Source organism: Oncorhynchus mykiss, chromosome 21, assembly GCF_013265735.2.
Source record: "Oncorhynchus mykiss isolate Arlee chromosome 21, USDA_OmykA_1.1, whole genome shotgun sequence".
Taxonomy (NCBI): domain Eukaryota; kingdom Metazoa; phylum Chordata; class Actinopteri; order Salmoniformes; family Salmonidae; genus Oncorhynchus; species Oncorhynchus mykiss.
Genome location: NC_048585.1, coordinates 52,516,559 through 52,542,257, shown reverse-complemented (window position 1 = coordinate 52,542,257; position 25,699 = coordinate 52,516,559). Strand labels below are relative to the sequence as shown.

Below are 25,699 nucleotides of genomic sequence, written 5' to 3'. Positions count from 1 at the left end.
AGGATATGGGATGGTGTTGTGTTCCAAATGAAAGGGCTTGAGTAATTGGAGCTTGGATGAGGGTCCGTGCAGTGGCAGCGGCCATTAGAAAGTAGAGCCGGCTCTGGCTGGGTGGCCCCTTTTGATTCACCCGTTTTGAAAGTGTTGAAATGTGGCCCCACGTGTTGAAGAATAGGGCCAGGAAATCGATGGCCTGGGAGATTGAAGTTGTGAGTGCACATTACGTCCAACCCTTTAGCCGCTGATGGAGACCGAAAATGCTCCTTTTATAAGACAGATGGTTAGAGAAAGAAGGGCCTTTTTTTTGTGCAGTCAGGATGGCCCTAGGCCTAATATCATTACTGTAGATCTATCCCTAAAGCCCCTTTGGCAGGCAGGATTTATGGAAGAATTAGAAAGATTCAAACATGACATTTTCCCTCGTTTGTTTGACTAGGCATAAAATGATGTAAAACATTCATAATGTTGTTCTGAGGAACAGGAGGCGCAGCATTGAGGGGTATTGAGTCCTCCGGAGACAGGATGATGAGGACTTTATTATTAAACATGATACAAAATGTCCCCTGCGTCATTCTGCATTCAGAGTACAGTCCTTCACCATATAGGCTGCATGTGTTCCAATAACATACAGAATAAGAGTGATAAGAGGATCTCTATGGTGTTACAGGTTCTGAGTCTCCGCATCCAGTATTATCAAATCATTACCATAACAGTACACCTATTTAACCTGGCCCTATGTGCTACTTGGTCTAACCAACTACTAATATTTGACTTCATCTGTCTACCTTGATCACACCCAACCACCCAGACTCTTTACATAGGTGACATGGAAGCCATAGATTAATTATAAAATAATTAAACATAATTTGGTAGGTGCTTATATTTGTCCTTTTTTCACATGTGTAAGTGTGTATTAATACACATCTGTGAATTGGACATGTGTTTTTTCCCATATCCCTACCCCGTGGGGTCACTGTCAGGGTAATTATCAACAGTGACCCTGGAGCAATTAGGGTTTAGTGCACAACGAGGGCACCATGTGGGCTCGGAGATTCGAACTGCCTCTCCTAAACCTAATCAGACAATGTTCTGGAACCTAGTGAGACTGGCACTCAAATCAAATCAAACGTTATTGGTCACATACACATGGTTAGCAGATGTTAATGCGAGTGTAGCGAAATGCTTGTGCTTCTAGTTCCGACAATGCAGTAATATCTAACAAGTAATCTAACAATTTCACAACAACTACCTTATACACACAAGTGTAAAGGAATGAATAAGAATATGTACATATAAATATATGGATGAGTGATGGCCGAACGGCATAGGCAAGATGCAGTAGATGGTGTAGAATACAGTATATACATATGAGATGAGTAATGTAGGATACGTAAACATTATTAAAATGGCATTATTTAAAGTGAGTGATACCTTTATTAAGTCCATTTATTGAAGTGGCCAGAGATTTGAGTCCGTATGTTGGCAGCAGCCTCTCTATCTTAGTGTTGGCTGTTTAACAGTCTGATGGCCTTGACATAGAAGCTGTTTTTCAGTCTCTCTGTCCCAGCTTTGATGCACCTGTACTGACCTCGCCTTCTGGATGATAGCTGGGTGAACAGGCAGTGGCTCGGGTGGTTGTTGTCCTTGATGATCTTTTTGGCCTTCCTGTGACATCGGGTGTTGTAGGTGTCCTGGAGGGCAGGTAGTTTCCCCCGGTGATGCGTTGTGCAGACCTCACTACCCTCTGGAGAGCCTTACGGTTGAGGGCGGTGCAGTTGCCGTACCAGGCGGTGATACAGTCTGACAGGATGCTCTCGATTGTGCATCTGTAGAAGTTTGTGAGTGTTTTAGGTGACAAGCCAAACTGTTGCGCCTTCTTCACCATGCTGTCTGTGGGGGTGGACCATTTCAGTTTGTCCGTGATTGTGTACGCCGAGGAACTTTCCACCTTCTCCACTAGTGTCCCGTCGATGTGGATGGGGGGGTACTCCGTCTGCTGTTTCCTGAAGTCCACGATCATCTCCTTTGTTTTGTTGACGTTGAGTGTGAGGTTATTTTCCTGACACCACACTCCGATGGCCCTCACCTCCGCCCTGTAGGCCATCTCGATGTTGTTGGTAATCAAGCCTACCACTGTGGTGTCGTCTGCAAACTTGATGACTGAGTTGGAGGCGTGCATGGCCACGCAGTCATGTGTTAACAGGGAGTACAGGAGAGGGCTGAGAACGCACCCTTGTAGGCCCCTGTGTTGAGGATCAGCGGGGTGGAGATGTTATTTCCTACCCTCACCACCTGGGGGCGGCCCGTCAGAAAGTCCAGGAACCAGTTGCACAGGGTGGGGTCGAGAGCCAGGGTCACAAGCATAATGATGAGTTTGGAGGGTACTATGGTGTTGAATTCTGAGCTGTAGTTAATGAACTGCATTCTTACATAGGTATTCCTCTCGTCCAGATGGGATAGGGCAGTGTGCAGTGTGATGGCGATTGCATCGTCTGTGGATCTATTGGGGCGGTAAGCAAATTGGAGAGGGTCTAGGGTGTCAGGTAGGGTGGAGGTGATATGATCCTTGACTAGTATTTCAAAGCACTTCATGATGACAGAAGTGAGTGCAACGGGGCGATAGTCATTTAGTTCAGTTACCTTAGCTTTCTTGGAAACAGGAACAATGGTGGCCATCTTGAAGCATGTGGGGACAGCAGACTGGGATAGGGATTGATTGAATATGTCCGTAAACACACCAGCCAGCTGGTCTGCGCATGCTCTGAGGACGCGGCTAGGGATGCCGTCTGGGCCGGCAGCCTTGCGAGGGTTGTCAGGGTAGCCTGATAACAGCCTTGCGAGAGGTGGCAGGGTAGCCTAGTGGTTAGAGCATTGGACTAGTAACCGAAAGGTTTCATGTTCAAATCCCGAGCTGACAAGGTCTGTCGTTCTGCCCCTGAACAGGCAGTTAACCCACTGTTCCTAGGCCGTCATTGAAAATAAGAATTTGTTCTTAACTGACTTTCCTAGTTAAATAAAGGTAAAAATACAATAAAAAATGTTTTACTCACGTTGGCCACGGAGAAGGAGAGCCCGCAGGTTTTGGTAGCGGGCCGTGTCAGTGGCACTGTATTGTTCGCAAAGCGAGCAAAGAAGTTGTTTAATTTGTCTGGGAGAAAGGCATCGATGTCCGCGACGGGCTGGTTTTCTTTTTGTAATCCAGGATTGACTGTAGACCCTGCCACATACGTCTGGTGTTTGAGCTGTTGAATTGCGACTATTACCAGTGTTCTGTTATTCTGTGGGGAAGGAAGGAGAGGTGATGTTTACAAGGTTTACTGAGCTGCTTTTTACTCTATATGACAGTACATTGCAGGTAGTGGTTGTGTTAGTGCTGTGCATTTGGATCAGTGTGTGTGTGTGTGTGTGTGTGTGTGTGTGTGTGTGAGCAGAAAGGGGAATGGGTTTGGAATACAGGGCCATATGGTAGAGATGATTGGCTAGCTGGATATTGTTATTTAGTGCATGCAGGTGGCTCTTCAATGTAGCCTACACATTGCAGTATGTAAAAACAAAGTAAAAATGTCTATGCACTTTATGTCGTAAAGATTATCAGCTAGCCTAGCATGCTGACGAAAAGGCAGTTTAATTCAGATATAAATGTATTCATTTACAAACACTATTTAGAGATTGTTTATTGACATTTACAAATGTAGGAATAATGATTGATACATGGTAAGTCCAGTCTTTACAAATTGTTTGTAAATGGTTTATTACAAGACCTTAATATACAGGGTTACCAACTCGTCTTCTTCACAAGTCCGTACACTGCCTACGCTATCCACATCTAAACTCTGCTCCAAGGTTTCAAAATGGTTTCAAGTGGGGTAGTTGCCTGTCAAATATAAGATGTTATCTCTTCTTGCCCAGTTGAATTTGAGTTAGAGCAACGTGAGTTAAGTAAGTCCCATGCCGAAGGATCCAGAAGGTTCTATCCTTCCCTGCGGGTCACCTGTTAGTCATTTATTTGATTTCCTTTCCAACTCCTCGGTTCCACCTAGCACACATACACACACACACACGCGCACGCGCGCGCACACACACACACACACACACAAACACACATGCGCACACACAGACGCACAAACACACCTACAGACACAAGCACACATACAGTACACACATGCATGCGCCTGAGCCTGTGCACGCTTGCATGCAGACACACCCATAACTGAAAGGTATTTTGGTCTTCGGTACCACTGGCGATCAGCAAACAGCTCAAGGGAAGGCTTCAGGCTTTCTCCACTGTATTGAAGGTTTGTGCTATATTGGCCATATGACTGTTCTAATTACCCACGTCAACACGTAGTTTTGCCTCATACCCCTGGTATATTGTCTGATATAAAATGGCTTTCAGCCATTTCGCATACAGGACCCAAACAACCCGGTTAAATAATAATGAATATGTCACATACATACTCTGAAATCATTATGGTTATCATGCCGTCACCCCCAGTATCTGACACTATACAGCCTTGGCCCCCTCTCCACTCTCTCCATACAGTACATACCATGCACTCAGGAAGCCCAAGCTTCAGCTTGGAGGCATTTCCAGTTTATTAGGGCAAATTCAACATATTTCATTTAGTGGATGAATCACATGTGCTCTCTGTACAGTCATCATTGGAAATGACCGGTGAAGAGCATCGGCTATATAAACTAATACTAGCAAAAGGATGGACGAATAGCGGCAGATTGATAACAACATTATAGGAGCAGGTACAGTCAACACTACAACTAAGGGCTTATTAAAGGAGTAGTGTACGGATAAAGGATGAGGGAGTAGTGTACAGGTAAAGGATGAGGGAGTAGTGTACGGATAAAGGATGAGGGAGTAGTGTACAGGTAAAGGATGAGGGAGTAGTGTACGGATAAAGGATGAGGGAGTAGTGTACAGGTAAAGGATGAGGAAGTAGTGTACGGATAAAGGATGAGGGAGTAGTGTATGGATAAATGATGAGGAAGTAGTGTACGGATAAAGGATGAGGGAGTTGTGTACGGATAAAGGATGAGGAAGTAGTGTACAGGTAAAGGATGAGGGAGTAGTGTACGGATAAAGGATGAGGGAGTAGTGTACAGGTAAAGGATGAGGGAGTAGTGTACAGATAAAGGATGAGGAAGTAGTGTAGAGATGGAGGGAGGATAGGAGAGAGAGATGGAGGGGGAGAGGAGAGATAGATGGAGGGAGGATAGGAGAGAGAGATGGAGGGAGGATAGGAGAGAGAGATGGAGGGAGGATAGGAGAGAGAGATGGAGGGAGGATAGGGGAGAGAGATGGAGGGAAGATATGAGAGAGAGATGGAGGGAGGATAGGAGAGAGAGGTGGAGGGAGAATAGGAGAGAGAGATGGAGGGAGGATAGGAGAGAGAGATGGAGGGAGGATAGGAGAGAGAAATGGAGGGGGAGAGGAGAGAGAGATGGAGGGAGGATAGGAGAGAGAAATGGAGGGAGGATAGGAGAGCGAAATGGAGGGGGAGAGGAGAGAGAGATGGAGGGAGGATAGGAGAGAGAATGGAGGAAGGATAGGAGAGAGAAATGGAGGGGGAGAGGAGAGAGAAATGGAGGGGGAGAGGAGAGAGAGATGGAGGGAGGATAGGAGAGAGAGATGGAGGGAGGATAGGAGAGAGAGATGGAGGGGGGATAGGAGAGAGAGATGGAGGGAGGATAGGAGAGAGAGATGGAGGGAGGATAGGAGAGAGAGATGGAGGGAGGATAGGAGAGAGAAATGGAGGGAGGATAGGAGAGAGAGATGGAGGGAGGATAGGAGAGAGAAATGGAGGGAGGATAGGAGAGAGAGATGGAGGGGGGATAGGAGAGAGAGATGGAGGGAGGATAGGAGAGAGAGATGGAGGGAGGATAGGAGAGAGAGATGGAGGGAGGATAGGAGAGAGAAATGGAGGGAGGATAGGAGAGAGAGATGGAGGGAGGATAGGAGAGAGAGATGGAGGGAGGATAGGAGAGAGAGATGGAGGGGGAGAGGAGGGTGAGAGGTGTTTTGTATGACAGTGCTCGTGACCATATTGTGGAGATCAATAATTCACCATAGGAAGTGCGCCGGGTGGAACGAGACGATGGTAATGACGACGGTAATGAGTGTTGCGTGCGTTACAAGGTCTGCAAAATTAAACGCATTGCTCACCTACAATATCTATGCCCTACTGCCTTTTTTCTCAGTAATCATTAATCATATTTTCGATCCCGAACATTGTTGGAAATTGCAAACTCGTAATGGCAAGAACAATATTACGTGGGTTTATTACTTCTGTGCCTCAGATAGATTCTCGTGGTCTCCTATGTGCTATTTATGATACAGTAAAATGAGTCCCAAATGGCATCCTATTCTGTATATAAAACTCTACTTTTGGTCAAAAGTAGTGCACTAAATAGGGAATAGGGTTCTGGTCTAAAGTAGTTCACTAAATCGGGAATAGGGTAGCATTTGGGATTCACACGCACCATTTATCCGATGTGTTTGGCACCTCAGGATGTTTTCACAAACTAAGGAACGGTGACAGAAATGCCGATTTGTATGGTTAACGTGGGGTAGCGGTGTGGTGCTGTGGTAAGAGCTGATGTGAATAACACCTTCTTAGTCCCAAGTAACGAGGTTTATAAGCCAATAAAGGCTCAAGAGCCTGGTCATATTTTAGGTGTCAGTGGAAGGAGGTTTGTTGCTATTGCTAATGTTGCTTTTATGGCACCCGAGGAAAAAGAACCAAACAAACGAAAGACTGAATTGGTTTACCAATCATCTTCATTTTTCCCCATTTGAACTTATTGCATTTTTGGGGGGGTTTTAGTTGGTCTAAGACATTGATAATTGTAAAGCTGCCTCATCAATTTCAAGTATAACCTGCAAGCTGTTATGCTGCTGTTACCTCCTCATTTTGACATTCTGACTTCTGTGAGATTGCATTGTGGAAGATTGGAAAGAAGAACGACAAATGGATGAATCCATCCTAAACTACACTGATTAAGTCCTTCCTGCAGTCATTATTACTCAGAATACAGGCCTTTCTCTCCCCCCCCCCCCCCCCCCCACCCTTCCCTCCCTTTACCCCTCACAATCACACCGGGCTAAGATGGCCGCCGTAAACCAGGTGCAAAGTTAGAGAGGAGGTTTGTGGGTAAATGGTAGGTAGGAAGGGGAAACAAGATCCTAAATGATAGCCCGGGCCTCTTAATAAGGTGCAAATTTCAGGCCTCTGGCATGTGCGACGCAAATTGCTTTTTGACAGTATATTTAAGATGGTAATCGAGTGTCATTTACGGCAGCCAATTTAATCTGAATTGCTTCTCTCTTTCTCTCTCTCTCGCAGTCTCTCTCTCGCTCTCCCTCGCTCTCTCTCGCTCTCTCTCTCGCTAGCTCTCTCTCTATTGTGGTGTGTGGGCGTTTTAGGGGTGTATTTATCCTCACTCGAACTAAGGCTTTTTTCAGGACAGTGTAGTGCTGCTAACTCGAATTGGGAATGAACCTGGACATTAAAATGACCATTATTTCATATTTGCATTCCATAATCATAATAAGTTCTGAAAATGGAATTTGATTTTGAAATTACCACATTAAGAGCCCCACAATAGGACTTACAGGGGAATATTACGTGACAGGTTTGTAATGAACCCACACATCGGTATTTAGACCTCAATGCTTACAAAGCCCTAAACATCTGTCAAAATGAATTTGGCAGACACACACACACACGATTCTGCCAGCAACTGGTAGCTACACTTCCTAAAGTGTGTGTGTGGGCGCCTGTTTGTGTGTGTGTGTGTGTGTGTGTGTGTGTGTGTGTGTGTTTGTTCGTTTGTGTTTGTCTCTGTGCGTGTGGGTGGGTGCCTGCTTGTGTGTGTTTGTTTGTGTGTGTGTGTGTATGTGTTTTCGTTTGTGTTTGTCTCTGTGTGTGTGTGTGTGTGTGTGTGTTCATTTCTCTCTCCCCTCCATCTCTCAATCTCTTCATTCTAATTGCCGCCTGGCTCATGAAAAAGTAATGACGGTGCTTATGTTTCCTTGAGATGGAGCGCACTTCTCTTCTCTCTTTCTCCCCCACATCCTGCCTGTCTGGCTGCCTGTCTGGCTGCCTGTCTGGCTGCCTGTCTGGCTGCCTGTCTGGCTGCCTGTCTGGATGCCTGTCTGGCTGCCTGTCTGGCTGCCTGTCTGGCTGCCTGTCTGGCTGCCTGTCTGGCTGCCTGTCTGGATGCCTGTCTGGCTGTGTGACTAGCTCCCTGTCTGGCTGGCTGTTGGTGTTGCTGAAAGGCTACTTGTCACATGACTCTCTGGAAAAGAGAGATGACGTTTTATTGCATCCAGGGGACATGGAATTGATGCCCTCCACTTTTTGCAATGGGGGCGTCGTCACGTCTTATGCCTGAAAGCTCTCAAGGTGCTGAGGAACGTCATGAGCACATGTTGACAGCTTGATATCAGCTGTGGTATCTGGGTAGTTAGAAGCTCAGAGGAATGTTTATTCATGTCTTTAACTTCCATCTGATAAACAAAACTGCCTAAATATTTGTATTGGTAATTGCAGACAGTTGTCATGAGTTACGCATTTTTTGCGGTAAAACAACTAAGTCAAAATTCATGAAATCACATGTAAATAACTACAAGACATTACTACAATATGCAGTAGTTTGTGTTTCATCCAAATATTTGTATAGTTCATGTATCCTTGCTCTGCAATGAATGACAATATACACAGCATTGTAGCCAGGAATTCTCCTATTATGCAGTGCAGAATGACTGTCTGTCTGCATCTGAATGGGTTGCTGGCCTTCTTTGTCTGTAGAGCGGTGTTTCACCTCAAAAACAGACACAAGGCCATTGTCCCATACCACTAGGTATCAGTTCCTTTTAGATGTTCCCTTGGAACGGGAGGGAGGGAGGGAGGGAGGGAGGGAGGGAGGGAGGGAGGGAGGGAGGGAGGGAGGGAGGGAGGGAGGGAGGGAGGGAGGGAGGGAGGGAGGGAGGGAGGGAGGGAGGGAGATGAGAGAGTGAGTTAGTCAGAGTGAGTCAGAGTCTCCGGGCATGGCCAAAAAGGTATTGTGCGCTGCTACCAAAACAGCTTCAGGCACTCACTAACCAACACACTAATACTCACACACTAGTTCAGATCGGAACAGGTTACAGCGTTCCTCCTCTCAGCTGCAGAGGTTCCAATTCATATTCATCAATGACAGATCTCATTTAGAAAACAATCATCACCCTAAACAGCTAGTTCCTCGATACCTCTGCTCCACGCTTTCAGTCTGCAGCACTTAAAACTCGTTGGTCATAATTGAACCAGCAATCCCTGCTACTCCCCCACCCTTCATAGGCTGGGGAATAGACAGCAGGGATGAATGTGAAAAACAAAGCGTGAGAGAAAGGAGGGGGGTTGGGTGACGAGCGAGAACAAGCATTAAGAAGAGGTTGGTGTCAGAGACAGAGAGAGAAACCACAGTGTGCCATCACAGCAGCAAGATCTGTGACCTGTTGCCACTAGAAAAGGGCAACCAGTGAAGAACAAACACCATTGTAAATACAACCCATATTTATGTTTATTTATTTTCCCTTTTGTACATTAACTATTTGCACATCGTTACAACACTGTATATAGACATAATATGACATTTGAAATGTCTTTATTCTTTTGGAACTTGTATGTGTGTAATATTTACTGTTCACTTTTCATTGTTTATTTCACATTTGTTTATCCATTTCACTTGCTTTGGCAATGTAAACATGTGTTTCCCATGCCAGTAAAAAACATTTAATTGAATTGATAGAGAGAGAGGAAGAGGGAGGAAGAGGCGGGTATGTGGGAGGAGAGAGGTAGTTAGCCAATGAAAGGACAGACAGTTCTGCAATAATGTTACACATCCATTCTTCTACTCTGGTTGTGATTGGCACCGTAAACTGTCCTATGATGAGGCCTACGCTGGATAATGGCCCATACGGGATGTGTGTGTGTGTGTGTGTGTGTGTGTGTGTGTGTGTGTGTGTGTGTGTGTGTGTGTGTGTGTGCGTGCGTGCGTGCGAGCGTGCGTGCGAGCGTGCGTGTGTGTGTAGGATGATAGGTAAGGGGTCTGCAAAGGTAATACAGTGCCAGACACTAAGTGTCATTGATGTGATGGAGCGGGTCTCTTTGTTCTATAGCTCACACACAATTCAGTAATACCCCCTCACACACACACACACACACACACACACACACACAAAATGCTGATCTGCAAAATGCTGATGTCTTGATGAGGTTCTCTGTCTCAGTGGGTCTCTGCCTCTCTCTCTCAGCTCAAAATACAGATTTTCCCTTGAGGTTGTGTTTGTGTGTGTGTGTGTGTTTGTGTGTGCATGTGTGTGTGTACGGTGTGTCAGTGTCTGCACGTGCATGTGTGTGCATCCTTGGAGTCAGGCTTGGAGGTTAGTAGAACGTTGATCTCTATATAGAGCTTCTGGTTCAAATAACCTTCTCATAGCCTCTTCTCGTAGCTGAGTTTCTGAGACAATCATTGGAAAGATCTCATGGCTCTGATTTTTTGAGACAATCAATGGATACATCGCATAGCTGAGTTTCTGAGACAATCCATGGAGAGATCTCATGCCTGGCTATGGACGCTTTGGAGGAGATTCTCCACAGACAATGGGAGATCTCTCCATTGATTGTCTCAGAAACTTGGAGCTACAGTATGAGAGTGCTCAACCCTGGTGTGACTTGTTTCAGCAGAACTAAGTGATGTGTCTGAGCTAGTCTGTGGTGGGTGAGAGAGGGGGGAGGAGGGAGGGACTGGTCTGTGGTGGGTGAGAGAGGGGGGAGGAGGGAGGGGCTGGTCTGTGGTGGGTGAGTGAGGGGGGAGGAGGGAGGGAGGGGCTAGTCTGTGGTGGGTGAGTGAGGGGGGAGGAGGGAGAGGCTGGTCTGTGGTGGGTGAGAGACAGAGGAGGAGGGAGGGGCTGGTCTGTGGTGGGTGAGAGAGAGGGGAGGAGGGAGGGTCTGGTCTGTGGTGGGTGAGTGAGGGGGAGGAGGGAGGGAGGGGCTTGTCTGTGGTGGGTGAGAGAGGGGGAGGAGGGAGGGGCTGGTCTGTGGTGGGTGAGTGAGGGGGAGGAGGGAGGGAGGGGCTAGTCTGTGGTGGGTGAGTGACGGGGGAGGAGGGAGGGGCTGGTCTGTGGTGGGTGAGTGAGGGGGGAGGAGGAGAGAGGGGCTGGTCTGTGATGGGTGAAAGAGGGGGGAGGAGGAGGGAGGGGCTGGTCTGTGGTGGGTGAGTGAGGGGGGAGGAGGGAGGGGCTAGTCTGTGGTGGGTGAGAGGGGGTGGAGGGAGGGCCTAGTCAGGTGAGTAAGAGAGGGTGGAGGAGGAGGGAGGGGCTAGTCTGGGGTGGGTAAGAGAGGAGAGGAGGAGGGGCTAGTCTGTGGTGGGTTAGTGAGGGGGGAGGGGCTAGTCTGTGGTTGGTGAGAGGGGAGTGGAGGGAGGGAGGGGCTAGTCTGGTGGGTAAGAGCGTGTGGGGAGGAGGGAGGGGCTAGTCTGTGGTGAGTGAGAGAGGGGAGGGGAGGAGGAGGGAGCGGCTAGTCTGGTGGGTGAGAGGGGGGGAGGAGGAGGGAGGGGCTAGTCTGTGGTGGGTGAGAGGGGGGGGTGGAGGGAGGGGCTAGTCAGGTGGGTAAGAGAGGGTGGGGGAGGAGCGAGGGACTAGTCTGTGGTGGGTGAGAGAGGGGGAGGAGGAGGGAGCGGCTAGCCTGGTGGGTGAGAGAGGAGGAGGAGGGAGGGACTAGTCTGTGGTGGGTGAGTGAGGGGGGAGGGGCTAGTCTGTGGTGGGTGTGAGGGGAGTGGAGGGAGGGGCTAGCCTGGTGGGTAAGAGCGTGTGGGGAGGAGGGAGGGGCTAGTCTGTGGTGAGTGAGAGAGGGGGAGGGGAGGAGGAGGGAGCGGCTAGTCTGGTGGGTGAGAGGGGGGGAGGTGGAGGGAGGGACTAGTCTGTGGTGGGTAAGAGAGGGGGACTGTTTATTTTATTTCTCTCCTTCCCTCTCACCACTCCCTCTTTCCTTTCCATCTCCCCCCTCCCTCCCTCTCTCCCCCTTCCCTCTCTCCCCTTGTCTCTTCCTCCCCTCCCTCTCTCTTTTCAACCTGAGGAATATCAAGTGTCTCAGCATGGATCTGTGATTAATTAGCGCTCAGCAACAGCAGCAGCAGCAGCAAGCTACCTGGCGGATGAGACGCCGCCACACCTCTCATGAGCAGAGATTTGTGCCATGTGTGTGTGTGTGCGTGTGTCAGTGAGAGAAAATAAATAGAGAGAGAGAATGAGAAAGAGAAATAATGAAAGATAGAGAACGAGAGAGAACAAGAGAGACAGAGAACAAGAGAAAGACAGACCGAGAGAGAGAGAGAGCAAGAGAGAGAGAACTAAAAAAGAGAGAGAACAAAAGAGAGAGAGAGAACAAAAGAGAGAGAGAGGTTCATAGAGAGATCGAGAGAGATAGTCATGGAGAGAAAATAAGAGAGACAACAGGAGAGAGAGAGAGTCATAAAGAGAGAGAGAGAGAGAACGAGGGAGAACAAAAGAGAGAGAGAGAAAGAGAGTGAGAGATGTGTATTTTGGCATATGTGTTTTGGTTGTCATGTTTTTGTGTAGACTATATGTTTGTGTGTCTCAAGTGAGATGTGAACATGCAGTACAGTATCCTTCCAGACCACAACCATAACCACTGCCATAAGTACAGCAACAACCACAGACAACTACTCAGCCAACACCCTACTCAGCTAGAGACACACAGCTTTGATAGAAAAAAGACAGCGAGACACACAACAGGTGTGACAATATCTGCAGGGTTGTGGGATAAGTCTGTAGGATATGAACACTGCTGGAAGGGGGAAAACCAAAAAAATGAAACACCAGTGGATGGACTTCTTTCCACTAGCTCTGTTGAGGCTTTCAATGCAATGATGTGAAAGTAATGGGGTCAGAGGTCGCCTCACGCCACCCTGCACACGTCAGTAGGGGATCTCGACAGAGTTGCCAAGGCCCGCTTGGCTGAGAAAAGGGGTCAGGGGTATGGGGGCGTGCGTAGATTGCTGTAGCCTCTCACTCTGTCTCAGTTTGGGCGAGATGGTTTGGCTGCGGGTGAGAAAGTATCAACCCGTGGTTCTCCAGTAAAAGGAGAAGCCAAATGGATGTCATGCTTGTGGTCAGAAAAGTGTTTAGAGAAAAGTCAAGTCATCAGGCCTCATTGAGTGCCTTGGATTGGAAGACAGACACTGTTGTATAGAGGGACGGCACCCCCATAACATATGAAATGGAAACTGGACGGAGGGAGATGTTTTAATGTCTCTCTCCCGCCCTCTCTCAATATTTATCTCTTTCTCTCTCTAATCAACCTGGTCTCAGAGCATGTCATATTATTCTGTAAATCCGAGAACACTTTTTAGTGTGATATATTAGGTTAGTTTTAACTTGCAAATGTCCTTCATCCATTTCGTAAATGCTAAAGTTGTCCGTGATGAGATTTGAACCCACAACTTTTGGCTTGCTAGACATTCGTTGTATATGCCTACCGAGTCACCCGAACCAACCACTCTACTTTCTTACGTAACCATCTGTCATATGTAGCCACACCATACTAATTTTAGTGTCCCGGATTTACGTTTACTATGTTACGTCCAGTCTATTAGACCAGGCTGCTCACATGCACGCACGAACACACACAGTACAAGCAGTAGGAGATGCTCCCTCTGCTAAATGCCAGCGATTTCCAGACAAAAAAATCTATGATAATATTCAATGCAACAACGAGGGAATATTCCAATTCTTGTTACCCGTCTGGGACAAAGATACAGTGTAACTCTTAATTTACAAAAAATCCCCACTGTCAATTATACCAAATGTAAAAATTCTCGGTGTATACAGTATGCCATAGCAATGTGTTTTTATTTTTCAGGTCAGATTCTACCAGTGATAATAAGATTTACCCTAAATAGATAAAGTTGGTTCCACGCCAGCTGGAGCAGAAAATATATTTTGTATCTCAGATTATTCTGGCAATTCTCACATAGAAACTTAATGGTAAGAAAATCTTTTTGACATGCTGTGTACATTTGCATCACAAACCATTTTTTTGGAAATCGTGGCCAATTTAGGCTCTTTTTAGACCTATACAATCCTGCTTACTGTAAGACCTAATGATCTGTGAACCATACATGATACAGACAACACATTGTCATTATACTCCCAATAGTGTCTTTTCAAATATGGAGCATGTCTATATTCTGAAATACACATTTTCATGTTCATTTATTCCACGTAAATATTATTAATATTAAAATCTCAAAATTACCCTTTTTGATTTTGCTTATTTTTAAAAAATATTGTTTGGAACAATATACTATTGGATATACTACAATATACAGTCGTGGCCAAAAGTTTTGAGAATGACACAAATATAAATTTTCACAAAGTCTGCTGCCTCAATTTGTATTATGGCAATTTGCATATATGAAGAGTGATCAGATGAATTGCAATTAATTGCAAAGTCCCTCTTTGCCATGCAAATGAACTGAATCCCCCCCAAAAAATGTCCACTGCATTTCAGCCCTGCCACCACCTGACATCATGTCAGTGATTCTCTCTTTAACACAGGTGTGAGTGTTGACGAAGACAAGGCTGGAGATCACTCTGTCATGTTGATTGAGTTCGAATAACAGACTGGAAGCTTCAAAAGGAGGGTGGTGCTTATGATCATTGTTCTTCCTCTGTCAACCATGGTTACCTGCAAGGAAACACGTGCCGTCATCATTGCTTTGCACAAAAAAGGCTTCACAGGCAAGGATATTGCTGCCAGTGAGATTGCACCTAAATCAACCATTTATCGGATCATGAAGAACTTAAAGGAGAGTGGTTCAATTGTTGTGAAGAAGGCTTCAGGGTGCCCAAGAAAGTCCAGCAAGCGCCAGGACCGTCTCCTAAAGTTGATTCAGCTGCGGGATCGGGGCACCACCAGTACAGAGCTTGCTCAGGAATGGCAGCAGGCCGGTGTGAGTGCATCTGCACGCACGGTGAGGCGGAGACTGTTGGAAGATGGCCTGGTGTCAAGAAGGGCAGCAAAGAAGCCACTTCTCTCCAGGAAAAATATCAGGGACAGACTTAAATTCTGCAAAAGGTACAGGGATTGGACTACTGAGGACTGGGGTAAAGTCATTTTCTCTGATGAATCCCCTTTGAGATTGAATAGGGGCATCCGGAAAAAAGCTTGTCCGGAGAAGACAATGTGAGTGTGTCATTCCAACAGTAAAGCATCCTGAGACCATTCATGTGTGGGGTTGCTTCTCAGCCAAGGGAGTGGGCTCACTCACAATTTTGCCTAAGAACACAGCCATGAATAAAGACTGGTACCAACACATCCTCCGAGAGTAACTTCTCCCAACCATCCAGGAACAGTTTGGTGATGAACAATGTCTTTTCCAGCATGATGGAGCACCTTGCCATAAGGCAAAAGTGATAACTAAGTGGCTTGGGGAACAAAATATTGATAATTTGAGTCCAAACTCCCCAGACCTTGATCCCATTGAGAACTTGTGGTCAATCCTCAAGAGGCAGGTGGACAAACAAAACCCCACAAATTCTGACAAACTCCAAGCATTGATTATGCAAGAATGGGCTGCCATCAGTGGCCCAGACGTTACTTGCCAGCATGCCAGGGCAGATTGCAGAGGTCTTGAAAAAGAAGGGTCAACACTGCAAATATTGACTCTTTGCATCAACTTCATGTAATTGTCAATACAAGCCTTTGACACTTATGAAATGCTTGTAATTATACTTCAGTATTCTATAGTAACATCTGACAAAAATATCTAAAGACACTGAAGCAGCAAACTTTGTGAAAATTTATATTTGTGTCATTCTCAAAACTTTTGGCCACGACTGTAATATTGGAACACAGAGTTGGCTTGGTTTATAACCAATCACAGCCCTCCTTTAGGACTGCACATTCAACAAATCACCAGCAGAGGGAGTTCCCTTTAAATCCAATGTCCAATTTTCATAAAATGTATCATAACTCAGAATTAGCAGAGAGCCCAGTCTGGAAATTTGATTTACTTGTAGAGCATATTATTCCTGCTAGCGTGGAATCGCCTATATGCATTTTCAGATATGCATCTTCCTCCTTCCTAAGAGACCCTGAGCTGTCTCTCTCTCGCAGTTCTTATGAGACGTCCTAGCTCCATAATCTTTCATCTATGGATGTTATTATGCAGGGATTCATTTATGGGGACGCGTGTGAGAGCAGAGGATCTTATGCAAACAAGCTGCTAGCGTGACCAAAATAAATCAGACATCTCTCTCCCTTTCACTAGCTTTTTCTCTCCCTTTGTCCATCTTTCTCCCACTCCCTCTCTCCTCAAGGCCTGACACGCTCCCTCACCAGCATTACCGTGAAAATGTTTGCCCCAATCTCCCTCTCGGTCACTGTCTGTCTGTCTGTCTGTCTGTCTGTCTGTCTGTCTGTCTGTCTGTCTGTCTGTCTGTCTCTCTCTCTCTCTCTCTCTCTCTCTCTCTCTCTCTCTCTCTCGCTCTCTCTCTCTCTCTCTCTCTCTCTCTCTCTCTCTCTCTCTCTCTCTCTCTCTCTCTCTCTCTGGCACATGGATAGTGTCGTCATTCTGAAGTCAAGCAGTCAAGCACGGCAGCCTGAGCGAGTGTGATCAGCAGGGTTTAATTGTGAACTGTCTGCGATGGAAATTAAATCTCACTTCAGAAATAATGAGAACGGATTAGGCCAGGGACAAGGGTCAATAATGGCTATCCTGGCAGCCATTGACTCCACAGCATCCCACTGAAAATTAGACTTGTGTTTGTGCGTTCGTGTGCGCGTGTTCAGTTAGGTGGAGAACCTAAAGCCTACATACAAAAACGGTTGGAGGGTGATTTATTGAAAGCCTTATTGCTGAGTTATTGATAGTCAAGTCATGGATTGAAGCATTATATGCTAGGGAGCTTTGTGCACTGTGTTTAGGACCAATTGTACTTGGCAGACAAGTATGGAGTAAGGCATTTTAATTGGCTGGTGATATACACCCAGTAGGCTCTGAGTAAATCATGCACATGAATGTTAAACTTCATACCAGACATATTTACGTATTTCTTACTCTAGTCTTGGTTTCCAACAGAGAAATCACCAGCAATGAATTTCATGTATAGAACATTCAGTCAAGTTGTCCACGTCTCTGAGGGGGAACTTGATCAAAGAGAGACCAGCTGGCAAATGAAAATATGTCCCCTACAAAGCAGATCCCCAAAGGAACTCCATTTACGATTTCAATGCTTATTTTTCATGTGCTGTTATTGCTACTACTTCTACTACTGTATTCAAACCATGATCTCCCTTGAGTCACAAGACTGCATTGACGCTATGAGCTAAGGCTTCAGCTTGGGGAGCTAACACATGTCTTACTTACAAGGTTACTCATCACGCATTTCACAGGACCACCTCCATTACACAAAGTACCAGGGCCTAATGAGATTTCTCTGTCTGTTTCTTCCAGATCCCTGGCTGTGGGGACGATGAGGGGACCCAGACCAGTCTAACCTGTGGTGGACCAACCAGAGGCTTCAGGAGAGGAAGGCTTTAACGCCGTTGGCGCCATGAACATACCCTGCTGTCCACGTGACACCAGACAGCTCTGACACACTCCTCCTCAGCGCTCTCTCTTCCTCCCCTTCTACCCCCCCTTTCCCAAAAACGACATCTATAAAACACGCCCACAGAGACTGCCATACGTTTCCTAAAAAGCTACATCTGGATTCCAGGGGATTTCTGTTTGGAATAAAGAGTTGAGTTGGGGAACGGAACACTGTGATAAAATTATCATAATTCCCCCTACCCGTCCGCTGGCCTCGTTTTTCCCAGTGAGTCCCAGAGGTACCAACCAATGGAGAGACGGAGAAGAGAGTCAGGATAAAGCAGCCAAGAAGTAAAGCAAAAAAAAACAAAAACTGCTGAGTCGGGCAGGGTTGGAATCTGGAATTGGGTCCTGTGAGGGTTTTGCTTCTCTGACGTATCCCCCAGCCTAGAGGAGGAGTCTGCCTAGAAGGAATCAGACATAACAATTATTGTTTACACTTAATAAAAACGAAACTACAGCAGCTGCAGCTGTAGCTAGTCTAGGTCGAGCTACGTCACTGTGTGGAGGATTTGAACCAATAGCAGGGTTATTAGGATTGGGATTGTAACCATGACGAGCGGATTGAGCTTTTCCGCTTTGCCCATGGGGCCCTTGGTGTTCCTCAGTCTGCTGGTGACGGCCCGGGCGCTGGAGTTCGGCGGGGCCCCCGGCCAGTGGGCCCGCTACGGGCGCTGGGAGGCGGGCTCGCTGGGCGAGCTGAGCTTCAGCCTCAAGACCAACATCAGCAAGGCTCTGTTGCTCTATCTAGACGACGGCGGCAACTGTGACTTCATGGAGCTCCTGATCGCCGGAGGGCGCCTCCAGCTGCGCTTTGCCATCCACTGTGCCGAGCCCGCCACTTTACACATGGAAACCCAGGTCAACGACGACCGCTGGCACATGGTGCTCCTCACCCGCAACTTCCGCGAGACTCTGCTGATGGTGGACGGCGAGACCAAGATGGCGGAGGTCAAGTCCAAGCGGAAGGAGATGGCGGTGGTCAGCGACCTGTTCGTGGGCGGCATCCCGCCCGACGTGCGCCTCTCAGCCCTCACCTCCAGCACGGTAAAGTACGAGCCCCCGTTCCTGGGCCTGATCTCCAACCTGAAGGTGGGAGAGACACCCCCCACCCTGCTCAACAGCCAGGGCATCCAGACTGACATGGAGTACCTGTGCACCAAGCAGAACCCCTGCCTCAACGGAGGTTTCTGCTCCATCCAGTATGGCGAGGTACACTGTGACTGCACGCACACTCGCTACAAGGGGAAGTACTGCAAGGAAGGTAAGATCAGGAGCTAGCTGAACAGCTAATACCCTTTTTTCTAATGCTCCTTAGCACGTTCCCAGAAAAATAGAGACGTTCAATCTCTACCACCTCAATTTAATTGTGTTGTTTGTTTGTTTAGCTTTTTATGTGTTTTGAGATAATTTTCGGTAATGAAAAGCGTTAAACAAAATACATTATTATTATTATTATTATTATTAACTATGGTGAATGCATAACCAGGCCAGCTCAATGCAGTTCGGTTTGGCTCGGGATTGGTTCAGTATGGTGAAAAGTCCTTGGCATAATATACTGTAGGGAAAAGCGCTAATTCCTTAGCATACTGTACTGTAGGTAAAAGCGCTAATTCCTTAGCATACTGTACTGTAGATAAAAGCGCTAATTCCTTAGCATACTGTACTGTAGGTAAAAGATGAGTTAGCTGACTCGCTAACATAGTGTACTGTCATCATCTTCAAAGCAGAGCAAATGCAGCAAGCCCCCAATGCTAATGTTTATGTATTATTCTAATGCAATCTTGTCTTTGACCTTTGGAAGTTTCCCGGATAGAGTGGAAGCTAGTGACTCACACTTTGGGAGTAGGCCATGTGTGATGTCTACATTGTGGATAATGTACAGTAGCGGGGAATGTAGGCCATTGTTCTCTCGGCACAGACGGAGATGAGTGTGAGAAATTAACTGAAACAGATGGAAGTGATGTTTCTCATCCTTTTGTTTTATGGAGGGGGATGCTATGGAAACATGGTGGAGATGCACGATACAGGCTGTTGCTGGCTTTTCTCTGGAAAAGTTCCCCTCTTTTAATGCTTAATTGTTCAACTGCAAAAGGAGATGTTGCTTGTTTGTGAGGTTTGAGACGAGAAGTGTTTTGTTAGAGACTATTTCAATGCATGTATGGATTATATATTTTGTTGTTGTTGTGAGATTTTATTTTCAAAAGTAATACAAAACATACAAATGACAACAAACATCAATTAGATCACACCTGTCCAGACCCACATGCTCATGTATGGCCTATATCTGATATAAGTAAATTTATGCATTAACATTGCAGGATGTGGTAAACTAAGCTAGATGTCTACACTTCCCCTTCCTTTTCCCTCTCTCTCTTGCCCAATCTCTCCATCTCTTCTCTCTCTACTCCATCTCCCAAATGTAATTTCTCCACCTCTGTTTCTCTCTGCCCTCGCCAGCATTTCCTTTTGGAATGTGTTCCTGTCCTGCCAGATTATGTCAAAGTCTGTTGACTGTAAATCTCTGCCTCCCGCTCCTGTCTCTGACACATCTCATCGCCTGATCTATCTGTGTTTTGCCTCTCCTCTGTTTGCGTTGTCTCTCTGTTTCTCTCCTCTTCATTCTCTCTCTCTCTCTCTCTCTTTCTGTTCATCCTGCAGCGTTTCCTCTGCCCAGCTAATATCTCTTCTCCTACTTCAGGCTATCTCTGCTCTCGGTCTCTCTCACCCCCACCCCTGTCTCACTCTCTCTCTCTCTCTCTCACTCTCTCTCAACACTTATCTCGCTCTCTCCCCCACCCCTGTCTCACACTCTGTCAACACTTATTTCCCTCTCTCCCCCACCCCTGTCTCACTCTCTCTCAACACTTATCTCCCTCTCTCCCCCACCCCTGTCTCACTCTCTCAACACTTATCTCCCTCTCTCCCCCACCCCTCTCTCTCTCTCTCACTCTCTCTCAACACTTATCTCCCTCTCTCCCCCACCCCTGTCTCTCTCTCTCAACACTTATCTTCCTCTCGCCCCCACCCCTCTCAACACTTATCTCCCTCTCTCCCCCACCCCTGTCTCTCTCTCAACACTTATCTCCCTCTCTCCCCCACCCCCCTCTCTCTCTCTCTCAACACTTATCTCCCTCTCTCCCCCACCCCTGTCTCTCTCTCTCAACACTTATCTCCCTCTCTCCCAACACTTATCTCCCTCTCTCCCCCACCCCTGTCTCTCTCTCTCAACACTTATCTCCCTCTCTCCCCCACCCCTCTCTCTCTCTCAACACTTATCTCCCTCTCTCCCCCACCCCCCTCTTTCTCTCAACACTTATCTCCCTCTCTCCCCCACCCCTGTCTCTCTCTCAACACTTATCTCCCTCTCCCCCCACCCCTCTCTCTCTCTCAACACTTATCTCCCTCTCTCCCCCACCCCTGTCTCTCTCTCTCAACACTTATCTCCCTCTCTCCCCACCCCTCTCTCTCAACACTTATCTCCCTCTCTCCCCCACCCGTCTCTCTCTCTCTCTCAACACTTATCTCCCTCTCTCCCCACCCCTGTCTCTCTCTCAACACTTATCTCCCTCTCTCCCAACACTTATCTCCCTCTCTCCCCCACCCCTGTCTCTCTCTCTCAACACTTATCTCCCTCTCTCCCCCACCCCTCTCTCAACACTTATCTCCCTCTCTCCCCCACCCCCTCTTTCTCTCAACACTTATCTCCCTCTCTCCCCCACCCCTGTCTCTCTCTCAACACTTATCTCCCTCTCCCCCCACCCCTCTCTCTCTCTCAACACTTATCTCCCTCTCTCCCCCACCCCTGTCTCTCTCTCTCAACACTTATCTCCCTCTCTCCCCACCCCTCTCTCTCAACACTTATCTCCCTCTCTCCCCCACCCGTCTCTCTCTCTCTCTCTCAACACTTATCTCCCTCTCTCCCCACCCCTGTCTCTCTCTCAACACTTATCTCCCTCTCTCCCCCACCCCTCTCTCTCTCTCTCAACACTTATCTCCCTCTCTCCCCACCCCTCTCTCTCAACACTTATCTCCCTCTCTCCCCCACCCGTCTCTCTCTCTCGCTCAACACTTATCTCCCTCTCTCCCCACCCCTGTCTCTCTCTCAACACTTATCTCCCTCTCTCCCAACACTTATCTCCCTCTCTCCCCCACCCCTGTCTCTCTCTCTCAACACTTATCTCCCTCTCTCCCCCACCCCTCTCTCAACACTTATCTCCCTCTCTCCCCCACCCCCTCTTTCTCTCAACACTTATCTCCCTCTCTCCCCCACCCCTGTCTCTCGCTCAACACTAATCTCCCTCTCCCCCCACCCCTCTCTCTCTCTCAACACTTATCTCCCTCTCTCCCCCACCCCTGTCTCTCTCTCTCAACACTTATCTCCCTCTCTCCCCACCCCTCTCTCTCAACACTTATCTCCCTCTCTCCCCCACCCGTCTCCCTCTCTCTCTCTCAACACTTATCTCCCTCTCTCCCCACCCCTGTCTCTCTCTCAACACTTATCTCCCTCTCTCCCCCACCCCTCTCTCTCTCTCTCAACACTTATCTCCCTCTCTCCCCCACCCCTGTCTCTCTCTCTCAACACTTATCTCCCTCTCTCCCAACACTTATCTCCCTCTCTCCCCCACCCCTGTCTCTCTCTCTCAACACTTATCTCCTTCTCTCCCCCACCCCTCTCTCTCTCTCTCTCAACACTTATCTCCCTCTCTCCCCCACCCCTCACTCTCTCTCAACACTTATCTCCCTCTCTCCCCCACCCCTGTCTCTCTCTCAACACTTATCTCCCTGTCTCCCAACACTTATCTCCCTCTCTCCCCCACCCCTGTCTCTCTCTCTCAACACGTATCTCCCTCTCTCCCTCTCTCAACACTTATCTCCTTCTCTCCCCCACCCCTCTCTCTCTCTCTCTCAACACTTATCTCCCTCTCTCCCCCACCCCCCTCTTTCTCTCAACACTTATCTCCCTCTCTCCCCCACCCCTGTCTCTCTCTCAACACTTATCTCCCTCTCTCCCCCACCGTCTCTCTCTCTCTCAACACTTATCTCCCTCTCTCCCCACCCCTGTCTCTCTCTCAACACTTATCTCCCTCTCTCCCCCACCCCCCTCTCTCTCTCAACACTTATCTCCCTCTCTCCCCCACCCCTGTCTCTCTCTCTCAACACTTATCTCCCTGTGCCCTTTCTGTATCCCCGCCTCTCTCTCTGTTTTTCATCCTGCATGCATCCGCCTGTGTCGCTGACATTTGCTTGCCTTTGTTCATTTGCATTTTCAAACAGAAGTGTTTATATGTAGTTATTTCTCTTCTAACCAGCCTGAATTTGACTACTATTCTTGACAGTAGGCTATTATTATATTCAGATAGCTAATATGCTTCTGGTGGTCATTTATAATCGATGAGGCTCAGAGATCCTCCAATGCACAGTATGATGAAATGCCTTGTAATTTGGGAGATCAAGTCAACTATTTAGAGTCAGTCTGTGTGCAGTCTTAATTTACCAACAAGATCTCACGGTTTGACCACTTTGACTTCAGATTCTGATGTTTAACCACGTTCCCCAAAACGTCAAATTTCAAAGTTGCTCCAAACATCAAATTTCAAAATGTTTTTGCCACCCTGGGTTGCTCCTCATGCTTAGCTTCATTTAATTTCTTCAAACGTCAAATTTCGAAGGTGGTCCGAACGTGACATTTTTAAGTTAAGGGTTAAGGTTTTGGATAGGGTTAAAACATAAAGTTTAGGCATTCATTCCAAATGGTTAAGGATATATATATATATTTTTTAAGTGTCAACCACTGGGATTGAGCACACAACCTTTGGATCCAGATGTCATGGGATTACAGCCATCCACTACCCCAGTCCACAAAACCCTAGCAAAAACCCAAGCCTACTTGATGGTAATAGCGCTCACTTCAAATTTCGAAGTCAATCTTCAGCAATCTGGCTGTAATTTATACCCTCCAAAATATGGTGTTCAGGGCTGAGCTTCACCAGATGTGATATATTTGATGTTTCGTCTTTCTTTTTTATCTTATCAAATTGCGATATTGTCTCATCACTGCAACTCCTCAACGGGCTCGGAGAGGTGAAGGTCGAGTCATGCGTCCTCCAAAACATGACCCCTCAAACCGTGCTCCTTACCACCCGTCCGCTTAACCCTGAAGCCAGCCGAACCAATGTGTCGGTAGAAACACCATTTAACTGATGACCGAAGTCAGCCTGCAGGCGCCCAGCCTGCCACAAGGAGTCACTAGACAGCAATCAGCCTAGTAATCAGGCAAAACACCCTTCCCTACCCAGACAATTCTGGGCCAAATGTGCACCACCCTATGGGAATCCCAGTCACGGACGGCTGTGACACAGCCTGGGATCGAACCCAGATCTGTAGTGACGCCTTAAGCACTGCGATGCAATGCCTTAAACCGCTGCTCCACTTGAGAGGTGTTTTTGATGTTTCAAGGCCTGAAGATGTGGCTACTGCATAAAAAAATCCATCTAGTCTGTGCAGTCGCTGAAGTGGGCAGTTTTGCAGATCTAAAGTACATGTCAGTCAGCATTTAGGCTGTCATTGAGATCAAAGTTGTTATGATATTTTCAACATGTGTTTGACACAGTCTTAGTGTGTGTGGAATTGACCAAATCTTTCCCATCTCATACACACGTACACACACACACACACACACACACACACACACACACACACACACACACACACACACACACACACACACACACACTGGTCTGACAGTCACCACTCACTCCCTCTCTCCCTCCTTCACCTCTATCAGTTTTTCTACTTCTCCATCCTTTCGTTTCTCCCTTTCACCCATCTCTTCTCTGTGTTAGATGGCTTGGCTGCTGTGTGTCCTTTCACCCATTTCTTCTCTGTGTTAGATGGCTTGGCTGCTGTGTGTCCTTTCACCCATCTCTTCTCTGTGTTAGATGGCTTGGCTGCTGTGTGTCCTTTCACCCATCTCTTCTCTGTGATAGATGGCTTGGCTGCTGTGTGTGGTTGCTGAGAGCAGATACAGCCTGGCTTTTGGCTAAATTGCGGAATACCAAAGCAATGCCATTGTGACTGCCGGAAACATTTGTCCTTTTCAAAAAGATAGAGGGAGAGAGATGGAGCAAGGGGGAGGGGATACAAGACAGGAGAGAGAGGGACAGAGCAACGATGAGAACGAGAGCGAAAGACAGAGTAAGGTAGAGAAGAGAGGGGGAGAAAGAAAAAGAGAAAGGAAGGGGGACCGAGAGAGCGACAAGGGGATAGAATGAGGGAGGGAGGCAGAGAGAGAGACAACGTGATAGAATGAACGGGGGAGGCAGAAAGAGAGACAAGGGCGTAGAATGAAGGAGGGAGGCACTGAGAGACAAGGGGATAGAATGAGGGAGGGAGGCAGAGAGAGACAAGGGGATACAATGGAGGGAGGCAGAGAGAGACAAGGGGATACAATGAGGGAGGCAGAGAGAGACAAGGGGATACATTGAGGGAGGTAGAGAGAGACAAGGGGATACAATGAGGGAGGCAGAGAGAGACAAGGGGATGCAATAAGGGAGGTAGAGAGAGACAATGGGATACAATGGGGGAGGCAGAGAGAGACAAGGGGATACAATGAGGGAGGTAGAGAGAGACAAGGGGATACAATGAGGGAGGCAGAGAGAGACAAGGGGATACAATGAGGGAGGTAGAGAGAGACAAGGGGATACAATGAGGGAGGCAGAGAGAGATAGGGGATACAATGAGTTAGGTAGAGAGAGGCAAGGGGATACAATGAGTGAGGTAGAGAGAGCATGAAGAAGATATTCATTTGGTTTGTGTTAACTTATTTTGGCGTTGTTCTTTTGTTTGAGAACTGATTTGATATGTTAATTGGGTTATTATTTCTTAGCAGTCGGGTATTTATTCCTTTTATCTAACATGCTGGTTAAAATGTTAATTTCTTTAACAAAAATACAGACAGAAATGTGTGTGTTTTGCCAGTAGCTTATATTTTCATATTTTTTTAACTCATGAAAGTCATGGTAAA

At 47.2% G+C, this 25,699-nt stretch overlaps 1 protein-coding gene across 4 annotated transcripts in view; it reads left to right on the top strand.

The window, feature by feature from the left end:
- Positions 1 to 25,699, top strand: part of LOC110500696 (neurexin-2) — a 1,070,834-nt gene that overhangs the window by 98,975 nt on the left and 946,160 nt on the right. For all 4 annotated transcript variants that reach the window (XM_036958142.1, XM_036958143.1, XM_036958144.1 and 1 more), the window contains exon 2: positions 17,536 to 18,937. In XM_036958142.1, the coding sequence (XP_036814037.1) occupies positions 18,226 to 18,937 (712 nt within the window). In that variant the 5' untranslated portion in view covers positions 17,536 to 18,225. The remainder of the gene's footprint in view (positions 1 to 17,535; positions 18,938 to 25,699) is intronic.